This window comes from Chiloscyllium punctatum, chromosome 8 (assembly GCF_047496795.1).
Source record: "Chiloscyllium punctatum isolate Juve2018m chromosome 8, sChiPun1.3, whole genome shotgun sequence".
Classification (NCBI taxonomy): domain Eukaryota; kingdom Metazoa; phylum Chordata; class Chondrichthyes; order Orectolobiformes; family Hemiscylliidae; genus Chiloscyllium; species Chiloscyllium punctatum.
In genome coordinates, this window is record NC_092746.1 from 81,094,497 (window position 1) to 81,116,971 (window position 22,475).

Consider the following 22,475-nt stretch of genomic DNA (forward strand, 5'->3'; position numbering starts at 1 on the left):
TTTGTGGTGAGCCATGAACTATTTTCCTAAAGTTTGCCTTTTTACTTCAGCCATCTTTTCTGCTAAACTCCTTTCTGGGACCAGGGTGCTAGTAGAAGAGTTAAAGGAGTGTGGTCACAAGGAATTTGTATTAGCTTAAGGAGAGTTGAGGGAGGGATGAGGTAATTGAAGTTTCCAGAACAAGTAAGAAAAAGGTCAGCACTTGGGGCAGCACAATGACTCAGCGGTTAGCATTGCTTCCTCACAGTGCCAGGGACCCGGGTTTGATTCCACCATCGAGCAACCATCTGTGTGAAGTTTGCACATTTTCCCTCTGTCTGCATGGATTGTCCTCTGGGTTCCTCCCACAGTCCAAAGATGTGCAGGTTAGGAGGTATGTCTGAGCTAAATTGCCCATAATTTCCAGGGGTGTGCAGGCTGGGTGGATTAGCCATGGGGAACACAGGATCCCAGGGACGGGATGGGACTGGGTGGTTTCTCCTTCAAAGGGTCATTATGGGCTGAATGGTATGCTTCCACATTGTAAGGATTCTGTGATTCACCATCAAATATGCATAAACTGATATCTTAGTCCTAGCTTATGGTGAAATTTGAATGAGAGACTGTAAATAGCCAATTAAAATAAGTGAACACACTGTAAGAAAACATAAAGTAGAACACAAAAGGAAAAATGACTGAAGAAAATTAGAGGAAAGAGGATTTTAAGAATATAATTGAAAGATTCAGAACTGCTAATCAGAAACTAGAACAAAAAAGGCAGTGAATTGCTATGCCTATTAGACAACATGATTTTTTGAGAAATATTTCTTTAAGAAATAACAGGATTGATCCAGTAAAGATGAAGAGAAAAACAAAACCTACCTAGGATCTTAAAAGATTCAATTATGGCACCTGGGAGTTCAGTAAAGTGATCAGGAACACATCTATATTTAAGATGAAATTAGTATTCCAGTCGTTAAAGCTCCTTAGGAAATTGAAGCGGTTTGAGATTTTATGATGGAAAGCTAAATATAAAATAAAATTGAAAAAGTGAAAGAGGCCATAATCCCAGAAGACGATCGGCTCCTCTCTCATTCAAAAGTAATGAGCAGTGATGAATTTAGCCTGAGGGTCACCACGCCTCAGGTGAGGAGTGAGGTTGAGAAGCAAAGCACAAGAAACAACAGCAGAATTATTGACAAGCTCAAGGAATATTTGGAGCTGGCTGGATTGATATTGTGCTAACATGATTTTGCTACTCACAGGTATGCTAGCTATGACTTTGATGTGAAACCCAGAATATAGCAGAGCTCAAAACCTTTATAAAATAGTAATTAAGGGACATCCAGGAAGAGCTAACCTTTTTGGTCAAAACCAGTAAATGGGATAGACAAAGATAGACTTTGTTAGCAAGCTAGTACTAATATATGAATACAGTCTGAATGAGTTCTGTAAATTACTTGAAGATTAGTTAGAACAGCAGAATAAACCAGCATGAACTGAAATAAATGAATGGTAAATTGAACAGAGATTTTAAGTGGAAATTCTCTATTTAAAGATGACTAAATATTCGTAATAATCTACCAAGTAAAATGTTAGAGGCATTCAAGATGTATTGAGCTTGAGGCTTGGGGATTTGAAATACTCATGCAATAGTTTTCACCTGCTGCTAACCGCAGGAGAGAGCAGGAATAAAAAAATGTTTCATTATCATTTAAGCATAATCATATGAGACAAGGGACAATCAACAATGGTTATTTGCTTTAAAGATGACAAAGATTAAAAGCAGAAACTACATATGCTACTAAAAGTGCAACAGACAATGTAACAGAAGAATGAGGTACGATATATTTTGCTTAATTTATATGCTGTTTCATATTATTCCATGATATACCAAGCACCAACATTAAAATGTAATTATACACCAGTGTGTAATAAAACTAGCACTGATTGCCAACTAGCTGAATTTTAATTCAGGTTTCCAGCAGTCTATTTTAACTCTTAAGACTACAATAGAAAATCCGCATTTAAACTTCAAATACAATAAAATATCATAGAAATACATAGTAACAGTTCATTGTTTTATCAATTTGCTTGGATCATTGTGGGTACAGACAGATTTAAAGCTTCATGATTCTCTCAAACTCGGCTCAATTATATACAGCGAAAGTGATTTACCAAATTGTTTCAGCTGCCGGTGCACATTTTTCCAGTTACAAAGAAGACCCCGTTATTTGAAGGTTATGGCTACAAGAGCATAAAATGAATTTTGATATGAGAAACTTGGGTTAGCAGACAATACAACTTTGCCTGTGTTTATACCAATGAAATAGGATTAGGCACAGGTTGGGAAGATGATTAACCTCTTCTGAAATTCCAAGCCTGCGCACTTTCAAGTGCAAATAGAACTGTTGCAGTGAAGAATCAATTCAGCAACAATATTGTGTGATTGCATGATTGAATTATGAAAGGACCACAGTTTTTCTTTCAATTAGCAACTTTATTATGCTTAGCATAATTGAAATTAATGGCATGACCCATTCTGTGACAAAACAAATGTAGTGACACTATGCTTTAAAATGACATATTTAGATAACATTTTATCATCCAGCACTTTCCCATAAAGGACAGTCCAAGCTGCCTTTTTTTTTTACACAGCAGTCTGGCTTTCTTTACTGTAATGATGTCAGAAATGTGAGCATCTTGCTCATGAGATTTGAGTACAAGGGTAATATCCCTCATCCTCTTCAGTGTGGAAGGCCAGTAACTACCTCAGTCAGTTTTTCATGCCACATGACACTGAGTCATAGACACTACATGTTTAGAGTATATTTTCATCATATTTCTTCAAATTTATATTTTAAAATTTGGAATTACATTTGAGTAAACAACATGTGCATTGCAGTGTTTGAACATCCAGGATATTTCTGATGGATGTTCCTTTATGACATGAGAAAGTAGAGTGCATAGGAGAACTGTGTGGCTTCACTGTTGCTTGCAAAGCCTCTCCAGATGTGAGTCTCGACAAAAACAGAGCAACAAGATTGACTTTATCCTCACATCAGTCAGACTCAATGTCCACAGCAACAGTTTAAAATTTCTGCCATGATATGCAGAAGGAATGGACTTGAAAATCCACATGTTTACATTCCAAGCTTTATTATATTATTGGTAGAAAATATTGTCTGACTTTGGTAAGATTAGGAGCTTGAGTGGCAGCGGGGGGCACTACAGAGTATTAATAAGGCAGAGATATTCAGGGATAGCACACTTCAGGATAAGATCACTTTGCAGCTCTAAAAGGTGTAGGCAGCGAAGGAATGAAGTGATCATTAGACCGAAGAAAGTAAGTAGTAAGGGAATCCTCCAAATATCACAATAATGGTCAGTGTGTAGTGAGTGAGGAGAGTAAACAAGTGCTTTTGCAGTTGAGACATGGTTCCAGGAAGTTATGTAACCTCTCAGATGTCAAGGATGTCACTGCAGAACATTCTGAAGAAGGATGGTGAACAGCCAGCGACCACGGTTGAAGTTTAGACCAATGGTAAAGGCAGAAAGACAAATGAAGTCCTGCAAGCAGACTTTGGGGAGTTAGGTGGGAGATTAAAAAGCAAGACTTCAAAGGTTGAATCTCCAAATGATTCCTGGGGCCATACAGCTGGGAGTACAACACTAGAAGGTTTGAGCAAACGAGTGTGTGACTGGAGAGAGGGTGCAGGAAGAAGGGCTTTAGAGTCATGCGGCATGGCCTATCTCTGAGTGAAGTTGGAACTGAGCAAGTTAAATGGGTTACATCTGAACAGAGACAAAACCAACATCCTCGTGGGCAGGTTTGCTAATACTGTTTGTGTGAATTTAAATTAGGTTGACAGTGGGATGACCAGTAGCTCACCGGGGGTAGAGGCTGAGATGGAATTCAAAGCAAAAACACAATGAACCTGGAAGGCAGAGAAAACAAAGGCTGGAGAAGTAAGAAATGGGTTCAGCAAAGTTAAATGGGATACATTTTAATGTAAGGACCCTTGAGCATAACATAGATGAGCTGAGGGCAAATGGAATTGTATGGGAACATTTGTTTTTATTCAGTTATTTTGTGTAGGTGGCATTGGCTGACCAGCATTTATTGCCCTTGAGAAGGTGTGGTGAGCTGCCTTTTTAAGCCAATGCAGTCCTTGTGATCTGGATATTCCTACAAATCCTTTAGGGAGGGAATTCCAGGATTTTGGCCCAGCAAAACTGAATGGACAGCTGTGTATTTCCAGGTCAGGACGATGATAGCTTGCAGGTGAGGGTGTTCTTATGTATCTGCTGCTTTTATCCTTCTTAATGGTAGGGGTCATGGATTTGGAAGGTGCTGTCGAAGAGGCCTTGTTAAAATTCTGAATCTTGTGGATAGTATACACTGCAGCAGCTGAGACTCAATGGTGGAGGGAGTGGATTTGGTGCTGATCAAATGGGCTGTTTTGTTCTGGATAGTGTCAAGCTTCTTGCCTGTTTTGGGGGCTGCGCTTGTGAAGGCAAATGGGGAGTATTCTGTCACACTCTTAACTTGTGCCTTGTCAAAGGGGAATAGGCGTTGGGAAGTCAAGAGGCAAGCGATCCACTCCAGGATTCTTAGCCTCTGACCTGCTCCATTTAAGTTTGTGGTCAATGGTAACCCCTAGAAGGTTGATTGGTAGGGATTCAATGATGACAATGCCACTAAATGTCAAAGGGTGATGGTAAGATTCTGTCTTGTTGGAGATGGTCATTGCCTGGCATTTTTGCAGCCAAAATGTTGTCATCAACATTTCCTGTAAGCTGCACAGTTGTACAGCTGCTCAGAGGTTCCATGCAGGCCAATCAGCAGACTGTGCTTAGGCTTCAGCTTTTGGAAACTGTTGATGTGCAGACTTTCATGCTGCAACAGCAGTAAAACAGATAAGGAGCAAAGCTTGCCACTTGTCAGCCCATATCCGAATATTGTCCTATTCTTGCAAATGCACAATAGGAGTAGTGACTGGTGCTGAATTGTGGCAAAGCATTCAGGGAGGAAACATAAGATTAAAAGGCAAATATGTTCTCATTTAGACAAAGCGTGGAGCCATGCCCAAAGAACCTGGATGTCAAGGGGCATAAAGGTTAGGATTAAGGAAACAGTTTGAGTTTATGGTAGAATCCCGAGGGAAGTACTAAGAGTGCAGGGGAGAACTTAAAAGGAAACTAGGAAAGCAAAGAGAGTCCATGAGAAAACATTGGTGAGTAGAATAAAGGAAAACCAAAAGGAGTTTTTTAAAAATATATAAAGAGCAAGAAGGTAACCAGGGAAAGAGCAGAACCCATTAGGGATCTTAGAGGCAATCCTTGTATGCACTCAGAAGCTGTGGGCACAGGTCTCAATGACCTTTGTGTTGACCTTCACAATGCAGGTATACACATTAGGGTGGGAGGACTGTGAAATATTAGAAGAAATTAACATGAAGAAAGAGGAGCTACTACCGTGTTTAGCAGCTTTAAACGTGGATAAACCTGAGGGCTTGGATGAGATTGAGTCATAGAATCATACAATACAGAAGTGCCCTTTAGCTAATAGTGTATGCACTCACAATAAGCTCCTCTGAATCTAGCTATGATGTGGAGGTGCCAGTGTTGGACTGGGGTGGACAAAGTTAAAAATCAGACAACACCAGGTTACAGTCCACCAGGTTTATTTGGAAGCACTAGCTTTTGGAGTACTGCTGCTGACAAAGGAGCAGTGCTCCGAAAGCTAGTATTCCCTACTAAACCTGTTGGACTATAATCTGGTATTGTGTGCTTTTTTTACTCTGAAACTGTACTTGTCCCAGTTTCCAGCATTTGATCCATTACCTTAATTGTTATGACATTTCAAGTGTACATGCAAGTACTTTTAAAAGGTTTTGAGGTTTCCCGCCTCAAGTACTCTCCCAATAAATTTTCAGATTCCCACTACCCTTTGGGAGAAAAACATTTACCTCAAATCCCCTCAACCTTCACCCTAAAATTATGCCCCTTCATTATTGAAGCTTCAACAAGGAGAACAGCTGCTACCTGTCCACCCTGTTTACATCCCTGTAATCTTATACGGCTCAATCAGTTCCCCTATCAGACTTCTTTACTGTAAAGAAAATAACCTGAAACTATCCAGCCTCCCTCCATTGCTAAAATGCTCCAACCCAGGCAACAACCTAGTGAATTCCCTCCAATGTAATCATATTCTTCCCAAAGTGTGGTGACCAGAACTGCGCAGAACCCCAGCTGTAGATTAACTAAAATCTTGCATGACTCTAACATAAGCTGCTGCGCCCTCTCTCACCTGAAATAAGAAAACTTTGTCAATTTCACCTCCAATCTCCACCATACTCTCATCTTCACCTGATCCAGTTCTGACTCCTCCCTTCCCTTCTTCTGAGGATAGCCACCAATATCCACTACAACCTCACCGAATCCCACTGTTACCTGGAGTATATGTCCTCATACCCTGCTTCCATTCTCTCAAGATTCTCAGTCTCTGTCTCATCTTTTGTGATGAGGCTATCTTCTGTAAGGGGGGATCCTCAGAAATCCTATAGTGTAAATAAAGGCCATTTGGCCCATCAGGTCTGCACCAACGCCTTGAAAACCATGCCACACTATCCCTGTAACCCACATTTATCATAGTTAATCCACCTAACCAACACTTTCATGAACCCTACGGAGCAATTTAGCACATCCAATCCACCTAACCACATTTTTGGATTGTGGGAGGAATCCGGAGCACCCAACAGAAACCCACACAGCCTTGGGAAGAATGTGCAAACTCCATACAAGCAGTTGCCCAAGGCTAGAATACTAACCATTATACCACTGCGCCACCCCAGTATCCACCTTTATCTCAACGAGGATTCCCTACCAGCATGATTGACAGGGCCCTCCGTATGTATTCCAGACTGGTGAGGCAACAAGGAAAGAAATATTAGGGGCCCTAGCAGTAATTTTCAAATACTTTCTAGCCATGGGTGAAGTGTCAGAGCACTGGGGGACTGATAATATTGTCCCATTGTTAAAAAAGGGAGGAAGAGATAAACCAAGAAATTACAGGCTAGTCAGTCTAACCTTGGAGGTAGGGAAGCTATTCAAAACAATACTGAGGAACAGATAATATCTGAATGTGATTATTCAAGGATAGTCAGTATGGATTTGTTAAGGAAATGTTGCATTTAGCAAACTTGATTTAATGTTTTGAGGAGGTGACAAGCAGTGTTGATGAAAACAATTCATTTGCTGTGGTCTGTAGAGACTTTAGCAGGGATTTTGACAAGGTCTTTCATGACAGTCAGGTTGAGAAAATAAGAACCCATGGGATCCAAGGCAAAGTGTGACATTAGATCCAAAATTGGCTGTGTGAGAAAAAGCAGAAAGCAATGGCAGAGTGTTGTTTCTGTGACTAGAAGTCTGCCTCCACTGGTGTCCTACAAAGCTTGGTGTTGTTTGTGCTTGAAATGAAAATTTGGACTTCAGTGTAGGGTATATAATCAAGACATTTGCAGGTGATAAGAGATTGGCAGGGTAAATCCTGAAGAGGATAACTGTAAACTGCAGGGCAATATCAATGGACTGAGCAAGTTGGCACAGCAATGGCAAATGAAATTCAAGCCAGAAAACTTGTGGTTGGGCTAACAATGCAAGATGAATGGTAGGAGCCTGGAAAATACTGAAGATCAAATAGACCTTGGTTGCATTTGCACAGATCCCTGACAGTAGCAGTGCAGGTAGATAAGGCAGTTAAGAAGACATGTTGAATACTTGCCTTTATTAGCTAAGGCAATTAATACAAAATGAAGGATATTTTGCAGGAACTGTACAAAATGCTGGTTAGGCCAAAACGGGCGTACTGTATTTTAGGAAGTATGTGACTACACTAGAGAGGGAGAAAAAGGTAATTTACCACGATGCTGTCTGGGTTGAAGGATCTAAGCTTTGAGGAAAATCAGATAAGTTGGGATTGTACTCCTTCAAACAGCATAAGTTAAGAAGAAGCTTAATAGAGGTGTATAAGGTTATGAGCAGCATAGATTGGGTGGACAGAAAGGCACATTTTTCATTAGCAGAGTGTCAATAATCAATGACATAGATTTAAGGTAAAATGTAGTAGGTGAAGAGGAGAGTTGAAGAGAATTTCTTACACCCAGAGGGTGGTGGGAACTCACTGCCAGAAGGAGTGAGTGAATGAGTCATAAACTCTGGTAACAGTTAAGCTGTACTTGGCTATTCACTTGTTTTGCCTTTGTCTCCAGGATTACGGTCCAAGAGCTATGAAATGGGATGTGTGCAATCAAATCTTTGTTGCCCAGCAAAGACATAACGGGCTGGATGGCCTCTTGTCTGAGCTATAAATATCTATGAGCCTATAAATTGTGTTTTCCAGCTGCCATACACTGCTTTAATGGTTCTTTGGTCTGTGGGTCCAGTGGACAGTGTATCCCAGTAACACACCGATGTGATGGTGACATTGACTGTCGAGATTTCAAATCAGATGAATCGAGCTGCTCAGGTATGAAAGCAAATATAAAATATTTAATTACAAAATTGTTTCACTCTGTTTTCTAAAATTTTAATCTAATATGTCAAATGTACCTTTGCATTTTGTTTATTAATGACATTGGCAATTTAATGTACTCTTGCTGCAGAATGTCCGAATGCCTATTGTAAAAATGGAGGAACATGTATCATTGATAACAGAATTGCAATGTGCAAGTAAGTGTTTGTGTAATCGTTACAGGGCATTTTATAGATGCCTGATAAAAACTCAAAAGTTCAAGCTTCACCTCTTCTGTCATTTATGCAGATTTTCAAAGGAGAGCAAATTGCAGAATGCTGTGAAGCCATCTGTTCTGCTCATTACAAATCCAAATGTTTGTAGTTTGTATTCTTATGGTGCCATAATGTTACAGATGCCATTTAAGAAAGGAGCATCATTTTGACTATCAAGCAAGCAGGCAGCACTGAGTTATACCGACAAATCTGCACTATTGTCAGTTCAGGGGATTGGAGGTTGAGGTATGCATATCTAAGATTGTTCATCACCATCTGAAGGCTGATGACATTTCTAATGTCAGCATGGAAGCTAGATGTTCTGGCTTCATTAAAGCTTTAAAGGCAGAGAACTCTTTAAGGTTTTACTTTCGATTATTTTATCCGTTTAGGTGAAATTTATACCATATTTGGTTTATCTCAGTTGGCTGGACGGTTGGTTTGTAAAGCAGTCTGATGCCAACAGCATGGGTTCAATTACTATTGGCTGAGGTATGGTCGGCTTCAGGTTAAATCACCACCAGGCGTCTCTCTCTAGTGAGATTAATAAAACTATGGTGACACAAATGCCAAATACCATAACTGGTGCATATATGGCAGACTTTTGTCTCCTCAAAAAAGAGTTCTTATATTGGAATCCTCATGTCAACATAAGCTGTATAAAAGCTTAAATCTACTTCACAGTAACAACAAAACGCATATTGATCCTGAAATAAAGGTGTTATACTACAGGACCAGTAATTCAGTGGCATGGATTAATAATGCAGAGAATCAGTTGGAGCCAGCGTGGGACTATTGCCTGAATCCATCCAAACAATCACAGGAATACATTAAAAGTCTGTTGATTTATCACTCATACTTTTCATTGGCTGCCCCTCTATTTTGTGGGTGTGTTTGTAGAAGCTAACAGGTAGTATGGTTTCAATGAAGCCTGTTGCAATAAGAACCATGAAACCTGAACCCTTTTCAATTGTGGGAGTGACCCTTATCAGTCATACAACTCTCCCAGCCACTAGCGCCAGTATGTCAATGAGGCTCATTCATGAGGGAATGGCTGTCACTTTTCAGTGCAATTCAGCAGTCCACAGCTGGAGTCACATTGCCAGGCACTCTGTGCCAATTGAGAGGCTTGACTTCAGGTAAGGGAGGGACTAAAGGTCTCTTCCTACCCCCTCCACCCTTGACTCTGATCCTCCATTGGCTCTTCCTACAGCCTCCACTCCTGATCCTGTTCTCAGCTTCATATACCTTTGGCCTGAAGTCCTTACATGGCACAGGACTCCTGGTTGGTGCATCACTGGCAGCTGCCAGCACTCCCAGTGGTGCTTATGAATAATAGAAAGTTCCTGGCCTCATGGAAGGTACTAAGTCCCACGGAAAACTCAATGGTGACCTCCTGTACATTTAATACCATTGGACGTCTCTAGCTGAATTGACAGAAGGTCTCCAATAGTTATCAACCTGGTGGGTAAGAGCTCTTTAAGACCAACTAAATCCAGAAAGCACACTGACCATTATGAACAAGACTGATACTCCGCAATGCTGAAAATGTGTTGCTGGAAAAGCGCAGCAGGTCAGGCAGCATCCAAGGAGCAGGAGAATCGACATTTCAGGCATGAGCCCTTTTTCAGGAATCCTGTTATCCATACAACTCTGAAACTAACTTGCGAGTCCAGAAATCTGAACTCTGCATATCAACATCTCAGGTGATGAAAACATGGTGAAAGTGGTCAGAGGTATTTTGGAAGTTGGACAATGGCCGGACTCATGTTCCCCTGCTCACTGTGAAATTACAGCCCTTTGGGCTCATGCCCGAAATGTCGATTCTCCTGCTCCTTGGATGCTGCCTGACCTGCTGAGCTTTTCCAGCAACACATTTTCAGTTCTGAACTCCAGCATCTGCAGTCCTCACTTTCTCCTGATACTCCACAATGGCTATTGGCAAAGCTGAAAGTGATGTTGAGCAGTATTTTGTTTCTCATGCCTTATTCTTTTTATCTGTTTCCTTCTAGCTCAACTTATCTTTTCTGCATTGCAAACTGATAATACTTTCACCAGCTATTCATTTCACCTTCCCCTTATACTCAAACCTAATCCTTCGGCTACAATTTCACAGTGAGCAGGGGAACATGAGTCTGGCCATTGTCCAACTTCCAAAATCCAAGCCCTTTACCTCTGACCACTTTCACCATGTTTTCATCACCTGAGATGTTGATATGCAGAGTTCAGATTTCTGGACTCGCAAGTTAGTTTCAGAGTTGTATGGATAACAGCGCAGGCTGGATAGGAGGTTACCCTTGGAATGTGGCAACACTGGCCCAGTTCTCCAATTCATTCTTATTGGCCCTGCTATTCACCCTACATTGTCCAACTGCCATCCCCCTCACTATGCCCCTAATGCTCCTTATGTATGTTCCATACTCCTCCATATCAGCTTCAATGCTTATGCATCCTCCAAGACCTCACAGATTCACCATGACACTCTATATCCCTCATGCTGCAATGTCCTTCTATGTTCCCATGTATTTCCCAAAGGCACTTACCCAGTAATCACTATCCACAGTCTTTAGAAGACATGTATTAGCATTGGGTGGTCTTTTAAATGGACATGAAAAAGTACACCTCTACCAATTTAAAACAAAGCCAAAAGTCACATGGCACTAGGTCATAGTTCAGCAAGTTGATTTGAAATCACAAGTAAACCTGATGAAGGGGCTGCGGTCTGAAAGCTTGTGATTTTAAATCAACCAGTTGGACCATAAGCCGGTGTCATGTGACTTCTGACTTTACCCACCCCTGTCCAACACCAGCAATTTAAAAGTTTTCACTCAAAAGCACAGCCATTTACCACAATAAAAACTCTAAAACCCCAAACAACGCATGAGACCCAATGAAAACCATTAAATATCCTCAAGTGGTCATTTAATTTTAAACACAAGAATGTATTAAGTGATAATATCAAAGACAGATAATATTTTAATTTCCTCTTAAAACTGAGACAAACTGTGTACATAACTGAGATGTAACATTTCAGAATGCTTGGCTCATTATCAATGGTCTAATCTGTCTCTGCATAACTCATCTCTGCATACCTCGACACGGTCCTGTCCTTTCCAGCAACACATTTTCAGCTCTGATCTCCAGCATCTGCAGTCCTCACTTTCCCCTCTCATCTGTCAAAACCAACCCTTGAAACTGCAGATAATGGAACATTTTGTAACCAGGTAAATGGAAGCTTTTTTTGTGATAAACCAAATGGCCTGTCCATCAAAGCAGTCCAGGACCAGTTAACTATTTTCTTGGCTAAGTGAAAACTGAAGTTAATTTTACCTGTAAATATAAAATACTACAGAAAACCGAATTACTTCAGATCATGTCATTTGATTTCCTGAGCACTATTTCCTTTAGAATGGAATGGATATACAATACACCTGCCATGATAAGCATTTAGAGTTTACTAAGTTAAGTAAGGCAAAATAAATCTGAGGTATGATCTGGAAGCTGATAACATTCATGACAATGAAGCAACATGTTTCTTCTGGAATGTTAATATTCTTAAAATGTTTCAAGTGTTTGGGCTACACTTTGCAACAGCACTCATCAAACACAACTTAAAATCTGAGCCTCAGCATCAAGAATACAAACAAAAAGCAACATTTGTCATTCATTATTACCTGATACTCTTTGGCAGGTAGAAAAGTCTAAAATTATTCCAGGTGATGAATGACTTGGAGGAAGGTATAGATTGTCTGATTATCCAGTTTGCAGATGACACTAAGATTGGTGGAGTAGCAGACAGTGATGGGGACTGTCAGAGAATGCAGCGGAATATAGATAGCTTCGAGAATTGGGTGGAGAAATGGCAGATGGAGTTCAATGTGGGGTAAATGCGAGGTGATGTATTTTGGAAGATCAAATTCAAGATCAAACTGATGGTAAATGGAAAAGCTTTGGGGAAAATTGATGTACAGAGAGATCAGGTCCAGTGTACCCTGAAGGTGGCAATGCAAGTCGATATAGTGGTAAAGAAGGCATACTGCATGCTTTCCTTCATTGGACAGATATTGAGTACATGTTAGCACTCTTGCCTCACAACGCTAAGGACTTGAGGTTCGATTCCAACCTCGGGTGACTGTCTGTGTGGAGTTTGTACATTCTCCCCGTGTCTGCGTGGGTTTCTTCCAAATGCTCTGGTTTCCTCCCACAATCCAAAGATGTGTAGGTTAGGGTGAATTGGCCATGCTAAATTGCTCATAGTGTTCAGGGATGTGTAGATCAGATTCATTAGTCAGGGGTAAATGTAGACCAATAGGGTAGGGGAATGGGTCTGGGTGGGACACTCTTCGTCGATGTGGACTTGTTGGGCCGAATGGCCTGTTTTCACACTGTAGGGATTCTATGATGTAAGAGTTGGCAGGTCACATTACAGTTGTATTGGACTTTGCTTTGACTGCATTTGGAATACTGCGTACAGTTCTGGTCAGCACATTACCAAAATGATCTGGATTCTTTGGAGAGGGTGCAGAGGAGGTTCACCAGAATGTTGCCTGGTATTTCACTAGCTATGAAAAGAGGTTGAATAGATTAGGATTATTTTCATTAGAAAGACGGAGGTTGCGGGGAACCTGATTGAAGTCTACAAAATCATGACAGGTATAGACAGGGTAGATAGCAAGAAACTTTTTCCCAGAGTGGGGGACTTGACTACTAGGGGTCTCCAGTTCAAGGTGAGGGGCAAAAATGTTTAAGGGAGATATGCATGGACAGTTCTTTATGCAGAGGGTGGGGGGTGCCTGGACATGTTGTCAGAGGAGTTGGCAGAGGCAGGCACAATAGCATCATTTAAGATGTATCTAGGCAGATACATGAATGGGCACAGAGCGGAGGGACGCAGATCCTTAGAAAAATAGGCAAAAGGCTGAGATAGAGGATCTGGATCAGTGCAGGCCGAAGGGCCCTGTTGTGATTTTCTTTGTTCTTTGATCTTTGTCTGGTGAAAGAACAGGAAAAGGGGCTCGAGAAAGTTTAACAGAAATAATGAAAAAGCCAGAAAGGGAAACAAATAAATAACTTGCAAGAATTAGATAAAAAGAGACCCACTTGTAGAAAATTAATGAACAATTTACTTTATCCATAAGCAATAACATGAAGATCATCTTGTAGATATAGTATACAATGTGGAGGTGCTGGAGTTCAACTGGGGTGGAGAAAGTCACATGACATTAGGTTATAGTCCCAACAGGTTTATTTGAAATAACAAGATTTCGGAGCACAGCTTCTTCATCAGGTGACATTGTCAGATATATTGTGTACATTATAATTTGTATAGAAAGTAGTCATCACTTATCTTGTGACGTTGAACTATTATAGCAAGATTTATATTTGATATTGTCATCGAGGAATTGTGAAAAAAGAAACCTTTTGGAGTTTTACAATCTATTAGGCTAGGTTTCCCTGACAGTCTGCTATACTGACAATGACACTTCTACTAAAGCACCTCAAGAGATTAAAATGGGACATTAGTATTCATTCTATCCTGCTAATCGTTCCTGTATAAAGTCAAACAAATTGATTTCTAGCACTGGATGCTTTGAATTTCTTGTAGTGTCCTTTGCCTTTTCTTTCACCACATTCCAGATTGGAAGTTGGTCATTATTTGCCAGATTTGTTGGTTACTGGACCAACTGTATCCAATTTACCTTATGAGTAAAGCTTGCACTATTTAAAATTGATTAGATTAATGGAAACAGGCCCTTCAGCCCAACAAGTCCACACTGACTCTCGAAAGAACAACCCACCCAGACCCATTCCCCTACATTTACCCCTTCAACTAACACTATAGGCAATTTAGCATGGCCCATTCACCTGAGGAAACCCACGCAGATACAGGAAGAATGTGCAAACTCCACACAGACAGTTGCCTGAGGCAGGAATTGAACCCGGGTCTCTGGCACTGTGAGGCAGCAGTGCGAACCACTGTGCCACCGTGCCGCCCGAAATGGGTTCTCTTTAGTTATTCAGAATCTTTGTACAAATACACCTGGTTTCTAGCATCAGTAGGTAGTAGAACCCCAATGCAAAACCTAGATGTACCAATTTCATCATGGTATATCTAGTAAACCTTAAAGGTACTCGTGGAGGGCACTTGAGAAATTGCCCAAAGCAAAAATTGCCCAAAAAGTTACAGTTCTGCCGTTGTGGATTCACCTTGCTATTTTAACCCCATTTTCTCAGGACCTACCTTTGGGCTGTATCAGCATCAGAGTCATAGTCTAGGGGTCAAATTTGAGCCTTGAATCAAATACAGAGGAACCTCGATTATCCAAAAGAGATGGGTGGGTACTATTTCATTCGGATAATTGATTATTCGGTTAATTGATTCAATGCCTTTCCTCTGAGGTTCGGAGTTTTCTGAAGTTTTCTTTTTCCTGGCTCTGAAAATGTGTTGCTGGAAAAGCGCAGCAGGTCAGGCAGCATCCAAGGAACAGGAGAATCGACGTTTTGGGCATCAGCCCTTCTTCAGGAAGGTCTCTGCCTGCTTTGCTCCCTCTCTCTTTCAGGGTTTGTTTCTGAGCAGACACACACTTGTGTATAAGGGAGCTGCAGCATTGCTCAAGCCTCACGCCACCCCACCCACACCCACAGTTCAATGGGATTGACAGAGCAAGCACTTGCTAAGTCTGCTCCCCATTCAGGAGACTAGACAGCAGCACACTGTGCGCGTGCCCCCTCCCCCACATTTGCCCCGCCCTCCATCCACCACACCATCAATCCCAACCCTCTGTCCGACCCCCCACAACCTGTCCCACCCCACTTCCTGAACGCTAGGCCTCCCCTGCCCTTTGTGCACCCCGACTCCCCCATCTGTCCCAGCCACCACACCTCCAACACACCCTGGTCCACCCTCCCCACCTAACCTGGCTACCCCTCCAAACCCCAGCCCCGCTAGCCGTGCACACCCCCACCCAGGGCAGTCAGACGAGACACCAACAGTAAGACTGCTGCTGCCTTTGGGGGGTGAGTCTCAGAATAGTGCATACACACACACACACACACACACACACAACCAAATACACACACACACACACACAACCAAATACATACACACACATAGCCCCACACACACACACACGCGCAGCCCCCTACACACACGCACACACGCGCAGCCCCACACACACAAATGCAGCCCCCTACACACACACACATGCAGCCCCCAACACACACGCAGTCCCCTACACCCACACACACACGCAGCCCCACATGCACACACACACACACACGCAGCCCCCTACATACACACACGCACACACACGCGCAGCCCCACACACACACACACACACACACAAATGCAGCCCCCTACACACACACACATGCAGCCCCCACCACACATGCAGTCCCCTACACACACACACGCAGCCCCCCATACACACGCACACAGCCCCACACACACATGCAGCCCCACACACACACACATGCACGTAGCCCCACTCGCACACACACACAAATGCAGCCCCCTACACTCACACACATCCAGCTCCCCAACACACACACACAATCCCCTACACACACACACATGCAGCCCCACACACACACACACGCAGCCCCCCCACACCCACGCAGCCCCCTACACACACACATGCAGCCCCCTACACACACACATGCAGTCCCCTACACACACACGCGCAGCCCCCAACACACACAGGCAGCCCCCCCACACACACACACAGCCCCACACACACAGCCCCCTACACTCATACACACGCACACGCACACACACACACACAGCAGCCCCCTACGCACACACACACAGCCCCCGTCAAACACACACACAGCTCCCCCCACACACACAGCCCATCCACACATACACGCAGCCCCTTACAAACACACACGCAGCCCCCCCACACACACACACGCAGCACCACACACACACAGCCTCTGACACACACACACATGCACATGCACACACACACGCAGCCCCCCCCACACACACACAGCCCCCCACACACAAATGCAGCCCCACACACACACGCAGCCCCTTACACACACATGCAGCCCCCCCACACACACATGCAGCCCCCTACACACACACACACAGCCCCCTACACACACACACACACGCAGCCCCCCACACACACACAGCCCCCTACACACGCAGTCCCCCCACACATACACACGCATCCCCCCCCACACACACATGCAGCCCCCCACACACACACGCAGCCCCCCACACACACACATGCAGCCCCCCCACACACACACGCAGCCCCCCACACATACACACGCACCCTCCACACACAAATGCAGCCCCACACACACACACGCAGTCCCTTACACACACATGCAGCCCCCCCACACACACATGCAGCCCCCTACACACTCACATACGCAGCCCCCTACACACACACGCAGCTCCACACACACACACAACCCCCTACACACACACACACACGCAGCCCCACACACACAGCCCCCTACACACACACACATGCAGTCCCCCCACACATACACACGCATCCCCCCACACACACAAATGCATCCCCCACACACACGCAGCCCCCTACACACACACAGCACCCCCAATACACACGCAGCCCCCATACACAGACGCAGCCCCCCATACACACATGCAGCACCCCACACACACACAGCCCCCTACACACACAGCACCCCCACATACACACGCAGCCCCCCATACACACACGCAGCCCCCCACACACACACGCAGCCCCCCCACACACACATGCAGCCCCCTACACACACACACAGCCCCCTACACATACACACACACACACGCAGCCCCACACACACACACACACACACACACCCACACACACACATGCAGCCCCACAAACACACACGCAGCCCCCCCCACACACACACACGCAGCACCCCACACACACACGCAGCCCCCTACACACACACAGCACCCCCCACATACACACACAGCCCCCCATACACACACAGCCCCCCATACACACACGCAGCCCCCCATACACACACAGCCCCCCATACACACACGCAGCCCCCCATACACACACGCAGCACCCCACACACACTCACAGCCCCCTACACACACACCCGCAGCCCCCCACACACACACACTCGCAGCCCCCCCACATGCACACACAGCCCCCCCCACACACACACGCAACCCCCTACACACACAGACCCCTACACACACACACACACACATGCAGCCCCCTACACACACACAGCCGCACACACACACCCACGCAGCCCCCTACACACACACGCAGCCCCCCCCACACACACACATAGCTCCCCCACACCCACCCACGCAGCCGCACACACACACACGCAGCCCCCCCCACACACACACAGCCCCCTACACATACACACAGACCCCCCCACACATACACACACAGACCCTCCCCACACACACACGCAGCCCCCACACACACACACACAGCCCCTACACACATACAGCCCCACACACACACACGCAGCCCCTACACACACACACAGCTCCACCACACACACACACGCAGCCCCTACACACACACACAGCCCCACACACACACAGCTCCACCACACACACACACGCAGCCTCCCCACACACACAGTTGCACACACACGCAGCCCCCCCACGCACACGCAGCCCCCTCACACACATGCAGCCCACCCCACACACACGCAGCTGCACACACACACGCACCCCCCCATACACACACACGCAGCCCCACACACACGCAGCCCACACACACACACAGCCCCCTACACAAACACACGCAGCCCCCCACACACACACGCAGCCCCCTATACACACACACATTCAGCCCCCTACACACACACACAAAGACCCCCCACATACACACACGCAGCCCCCCCCCATAGACGCGCAGCCCCCTACACACACACACAGCCCCCCCCACACGCAGCCCCCCACACACACACATGCAGCCCCACATGCACACGCAGCACCACACATACACACGCAGCCCCACACACATATAGCCCCCTACACACACACACACACACGCAGCTCCCCCCACACTCACACACACACAGCCCCACACACACATACACGCAACCCCACACACACATGCAGCCCCCTACACACACACACACACACACACACACACACGCAGCCCCCACACTGAAAGTGTTCCTCAAGCCTCCATAAAAACAAAGTGGACTATCTCTTCTTGAAGCAGGAAAATCGACGTTTCCGAAAGGCCTGATTCCACACTATAGGGAATCTACTCTCAGACAGCACCTTCCAAACCCACGACCATTTCCCTCTCGAATAACAAGGGCAGCAAATATATGAGAACAGCACCACCTGCAAGTTCCCCTCCAAGGCACTCACCATCCTTACTTGGAAATATATCACTGTTCTTTCATTATCACTGGGTCAAAATTGTGCAATTCCCTCCCTAATGACATTGTAACCAACCTACAGCACATGGACTGCAAAGTTCAAGAAGACAGCCCACCACCACTTTCTCAAGGGGATTTGGAGATGCCGGTGTTGGACTGGGGTGTACAAAGTTAAAAGTCCCACAACACTGGGTTATAATCCAACAGGTTTAATTGGAAGCACACTAGCTTTCGGAGTGACGCTCCTTCATCAGGTGGTTGTAGGAACAGCGCTCCAAAAGCTAGTGTGCTTCCAATTAAACCTGTTGGACTATAACCTGGTGTTGTGTGATTTTTAACTTCTTAAGGGGAGGTAGGGATGGGCAATAAATGTTGGCCCAACCAGCAGTGCCAACATCCTACAAATAAATTTGAGAAAATCTTCAGAGCATCCTGCTCCTCTGGAGGAGGAGGAGGACTGCGAGAGCTTCCTGATGAAGGGCTTTTGCCCAAAATGTCGATTTTCCCACTCTTCGGATGCTGCCTGACCTGCTGTGCTTTTCCAGCACCACTCTAATCTGCCACATACGTGGGGCAGAACCCTACTGAAGGTGACCCAGAACAGGAGGCAGGTTTGGAGGGGATGATCTCAGCTGCTGTCTGTAGAGTCGGTATGACTTCCGTGCCACCTCTGTTATCACATTTTGGTCCTCTTAGGCACGTAAGAGGCCAGCTATGGGCCTTTCCCTGGAGTCAATCAAAAGCTAACAGTTCTGTTAAATGATAATGCTATTTAGAATGACAACGATCCAATGCATAATATTATTGTTAGATCCCAGGCCAGTGGGAATGCTGGTGGAAGAGCTGTTACAGGACTGTGAGCATAATCAGCAAGGGCAGGAGGAAGGCTCTCACTCACTACCTTTGAATTAGGGTCCTCCTCCTGAGAGCCTGCATGTGTGTGCTTGTTGTGCTCCCTACAATATGAACTTCCTCGGCCTTGCATTGGGTAAATACAGTGGAAACAGGACGAGACTCTTAAATGGCATGACTTTCCCAGGGTCTGTTTCTGTGCTATACATATCTCAGTCTGTGACCCTATAACCTCATTTGGATATAGGGTAAGTGTGCTGTCCAAGGGCCATGCCTCCACTGATTTAATTGGGATCTAAGCAACAAGGTCCTAAGCCACCTATCCTCCTGCATCAGTAAAATTCCCTCTCCTCCTAAACGTGCCACAGGAGACTATCAGAGCTTCCTGAAATGCCCAGAATGAACCAACTCAATCCTAGTTCACTTAGACAGTAATCATACAGACATTTGGATCAGAAATTCCCAGCCCATTAGCTTCAGCTCCTCCTTCAAGCCACAGTCAAATCAATCACACAATTAACAACTGGTCACTTTCACAGACACCTAATGCTCATTGTGAACTCTTGTCTCACCATTCTACATAAAGCAGAAGGTCACTTGCCAAGTAGAAGGCTAGTGTGGAGACAATTGGGAAAATGGGGAAATGGAGCAAATGTGTGAATATCATGGTCCAGAATAATGTATAGAAATGTAGCAAGTTAATAGCAAGATAAGTGTCCATGTGTCTTCATTATGTTAATACAGTTCTTTGTCCATCCTTCTTTGATTAACCCTGCATGATGTTTCCTATGATACCAGCAAAGGTATGAGCAGGATGTGCAAATCCAACTCTGAGTGAGACACTCTTGACAAATTATGTCATGGTATATCCTTGGGGGCTGATGACCTCTTCCCGAACAGAGATTTAAGACAAAATTTAGAACTGACAAACTGCTAAGTCATTATTATGCATATGATCACTTTTTACTGGCTGTTGATATCACATCAACATGAGCGAGGATTATATGCCATATGGCTCTGTGACATTTAACAGATGTCAGAGAGCTCCTGATCTTCCTGCCCCCTCTAAGCCAGGCTTACTGAAGTTTCAGTTGGGACAGCCATATGCCATTCTCTGCCGATTTCCTGAAAGGAGTGAAAGAAAAGCCTTACGGATGTGAACAATGGAATGTATTGCAATGTTGAACAACTTCTGTGGAGGATTACAGTGAGGGATAGGTCTGGTGTTACACTTAAATGAATATTCGTCAAATCATGAATGGTCAGATGGGGATGTGACAAGACACCTACGCAGAGAAAGATGGGGGCATCAGAAAGATAAGCTGGAGTGATGAATACTGGATTAGTGGTGCTGGAAGAGCACAGCAGTTCAGGCAGCATCCAACGAGCAGCGAAACTTCAATTTCGCTGCTCGTTGGATGCTGCCTGAACTGCTGTGCTCTTCCAGCACCACTAATCCAGTATTTGCTTTCCAGCATCTGCAGTCATTGTTTTTACCTCCTGGAGTGATGAATGATGTGTAGGACAAGGTTACAGCAGAATGAGTAGCTTTGGGGTAAAATATGGAAACAAACAAACCAAAAGTGCCATTTTACTTATCGTTACTGGGATGTTGACATTTTTAGACCTTATCTGTTATAGTATGCCGAGCTGAAGCATCATATTCCTGCTGTTCTCAGTGACTGGATTCCTGTGGTCGGCTTTCTCCACAAAGATAAAGAAATCAAATCTCCGTGTGGGGTTACAGTCTGAATTATTTTCTTCAGCCAGGCATTGTTGAAGTATGATGTTACCTTGTTACCTTGTGTTTTCATTGCTGCAGGTTGTGGCTCTGCGAAAAGGGCCCAATAATGATTCACGTCTCATGTTTCCTGGAATCCCTATTAATAGTTGAACTGAAATAGATTGATGCAGCACCTCAGCATGCCTGCTCACTCAAGTCATTCTGGAAGCCAGGTGCAATACAGTGGCTGGGTGAAAAAGCCACTGATAAATTTGCTTCTGAAATCTTTGGATTCCCCAGGGATTCCCAAGTTCCCCTGCTGAGTAGGTCAGGAAATTTAAATCCATATTGCTTGATGCAGCAAAGCCATAGCTCTAGTCTGTCTATTTTTAAACAGACTGTTTATATAGTGCTTTTGAATATTGCATTTTGAATTTCCAGCTATTTCCTAGGACTTTTTTTTTTCCCTTTTGTGTGCCTTACAGGTGTACAAGCCAGTGGAGAGGAAATCGATGCCACATTCAGGTCAAACCAGCAGGATCACTGAGTCCTGCTCCAGGAACAAAGAAGGGTGGAAATGGTAAAGAAAAATATATCACTTCTACATTCTTGTCTTCTGCAGCCTCCTGCTATTACTAATTATTTTTCCTTTTTTTTTAATCTAGTGTCCATGTTGGCAGGACTGAGTGTTGGCTTGAGTCTAGTTGTGCTCAGTCTGGTAGCTGTTTTGGTCATAATTTCAAGAAAGAAACCAAGCACGTACGTAACAGCATGTGTGTTATTCTTGGTT

General features: G+C 44.5%; 1 protein-coding gene across 1 annotated transcript in view; it reads left to right on the forward strand.

The window, feature by feature from the left end:
• The window catches only part of LOC140480282 (MAM and LDL-receptor class A domain-containing protein 1-like), a 404,689-nt gene that overhangs the window by 346,426 nt on the left and 35,788 nt on the right, over window positions 1-22,475 (forward strand). Inside the window, exons 34-37 of the mRNA XM_072574989.1 lie at window positions 8,384-8,509; window positions 8,646-8,712; window positions 22,171-22,265; window positions 22,351-22,444. Of these exons, the coding sequence (XP_072431090.1) occupies window positions 8,384-8,509; window positions 8,646-8,712; window positions 22,171-22,265; window positions 22,351-22,444 (382 nt within the window). The remainder of the gene's footprint in view (window positions 1-8,383; window positions 8,510-8,645; window positions 8,713-22,170; window positions 22,266-22,350; window positions 22,445-22,475) is intronic.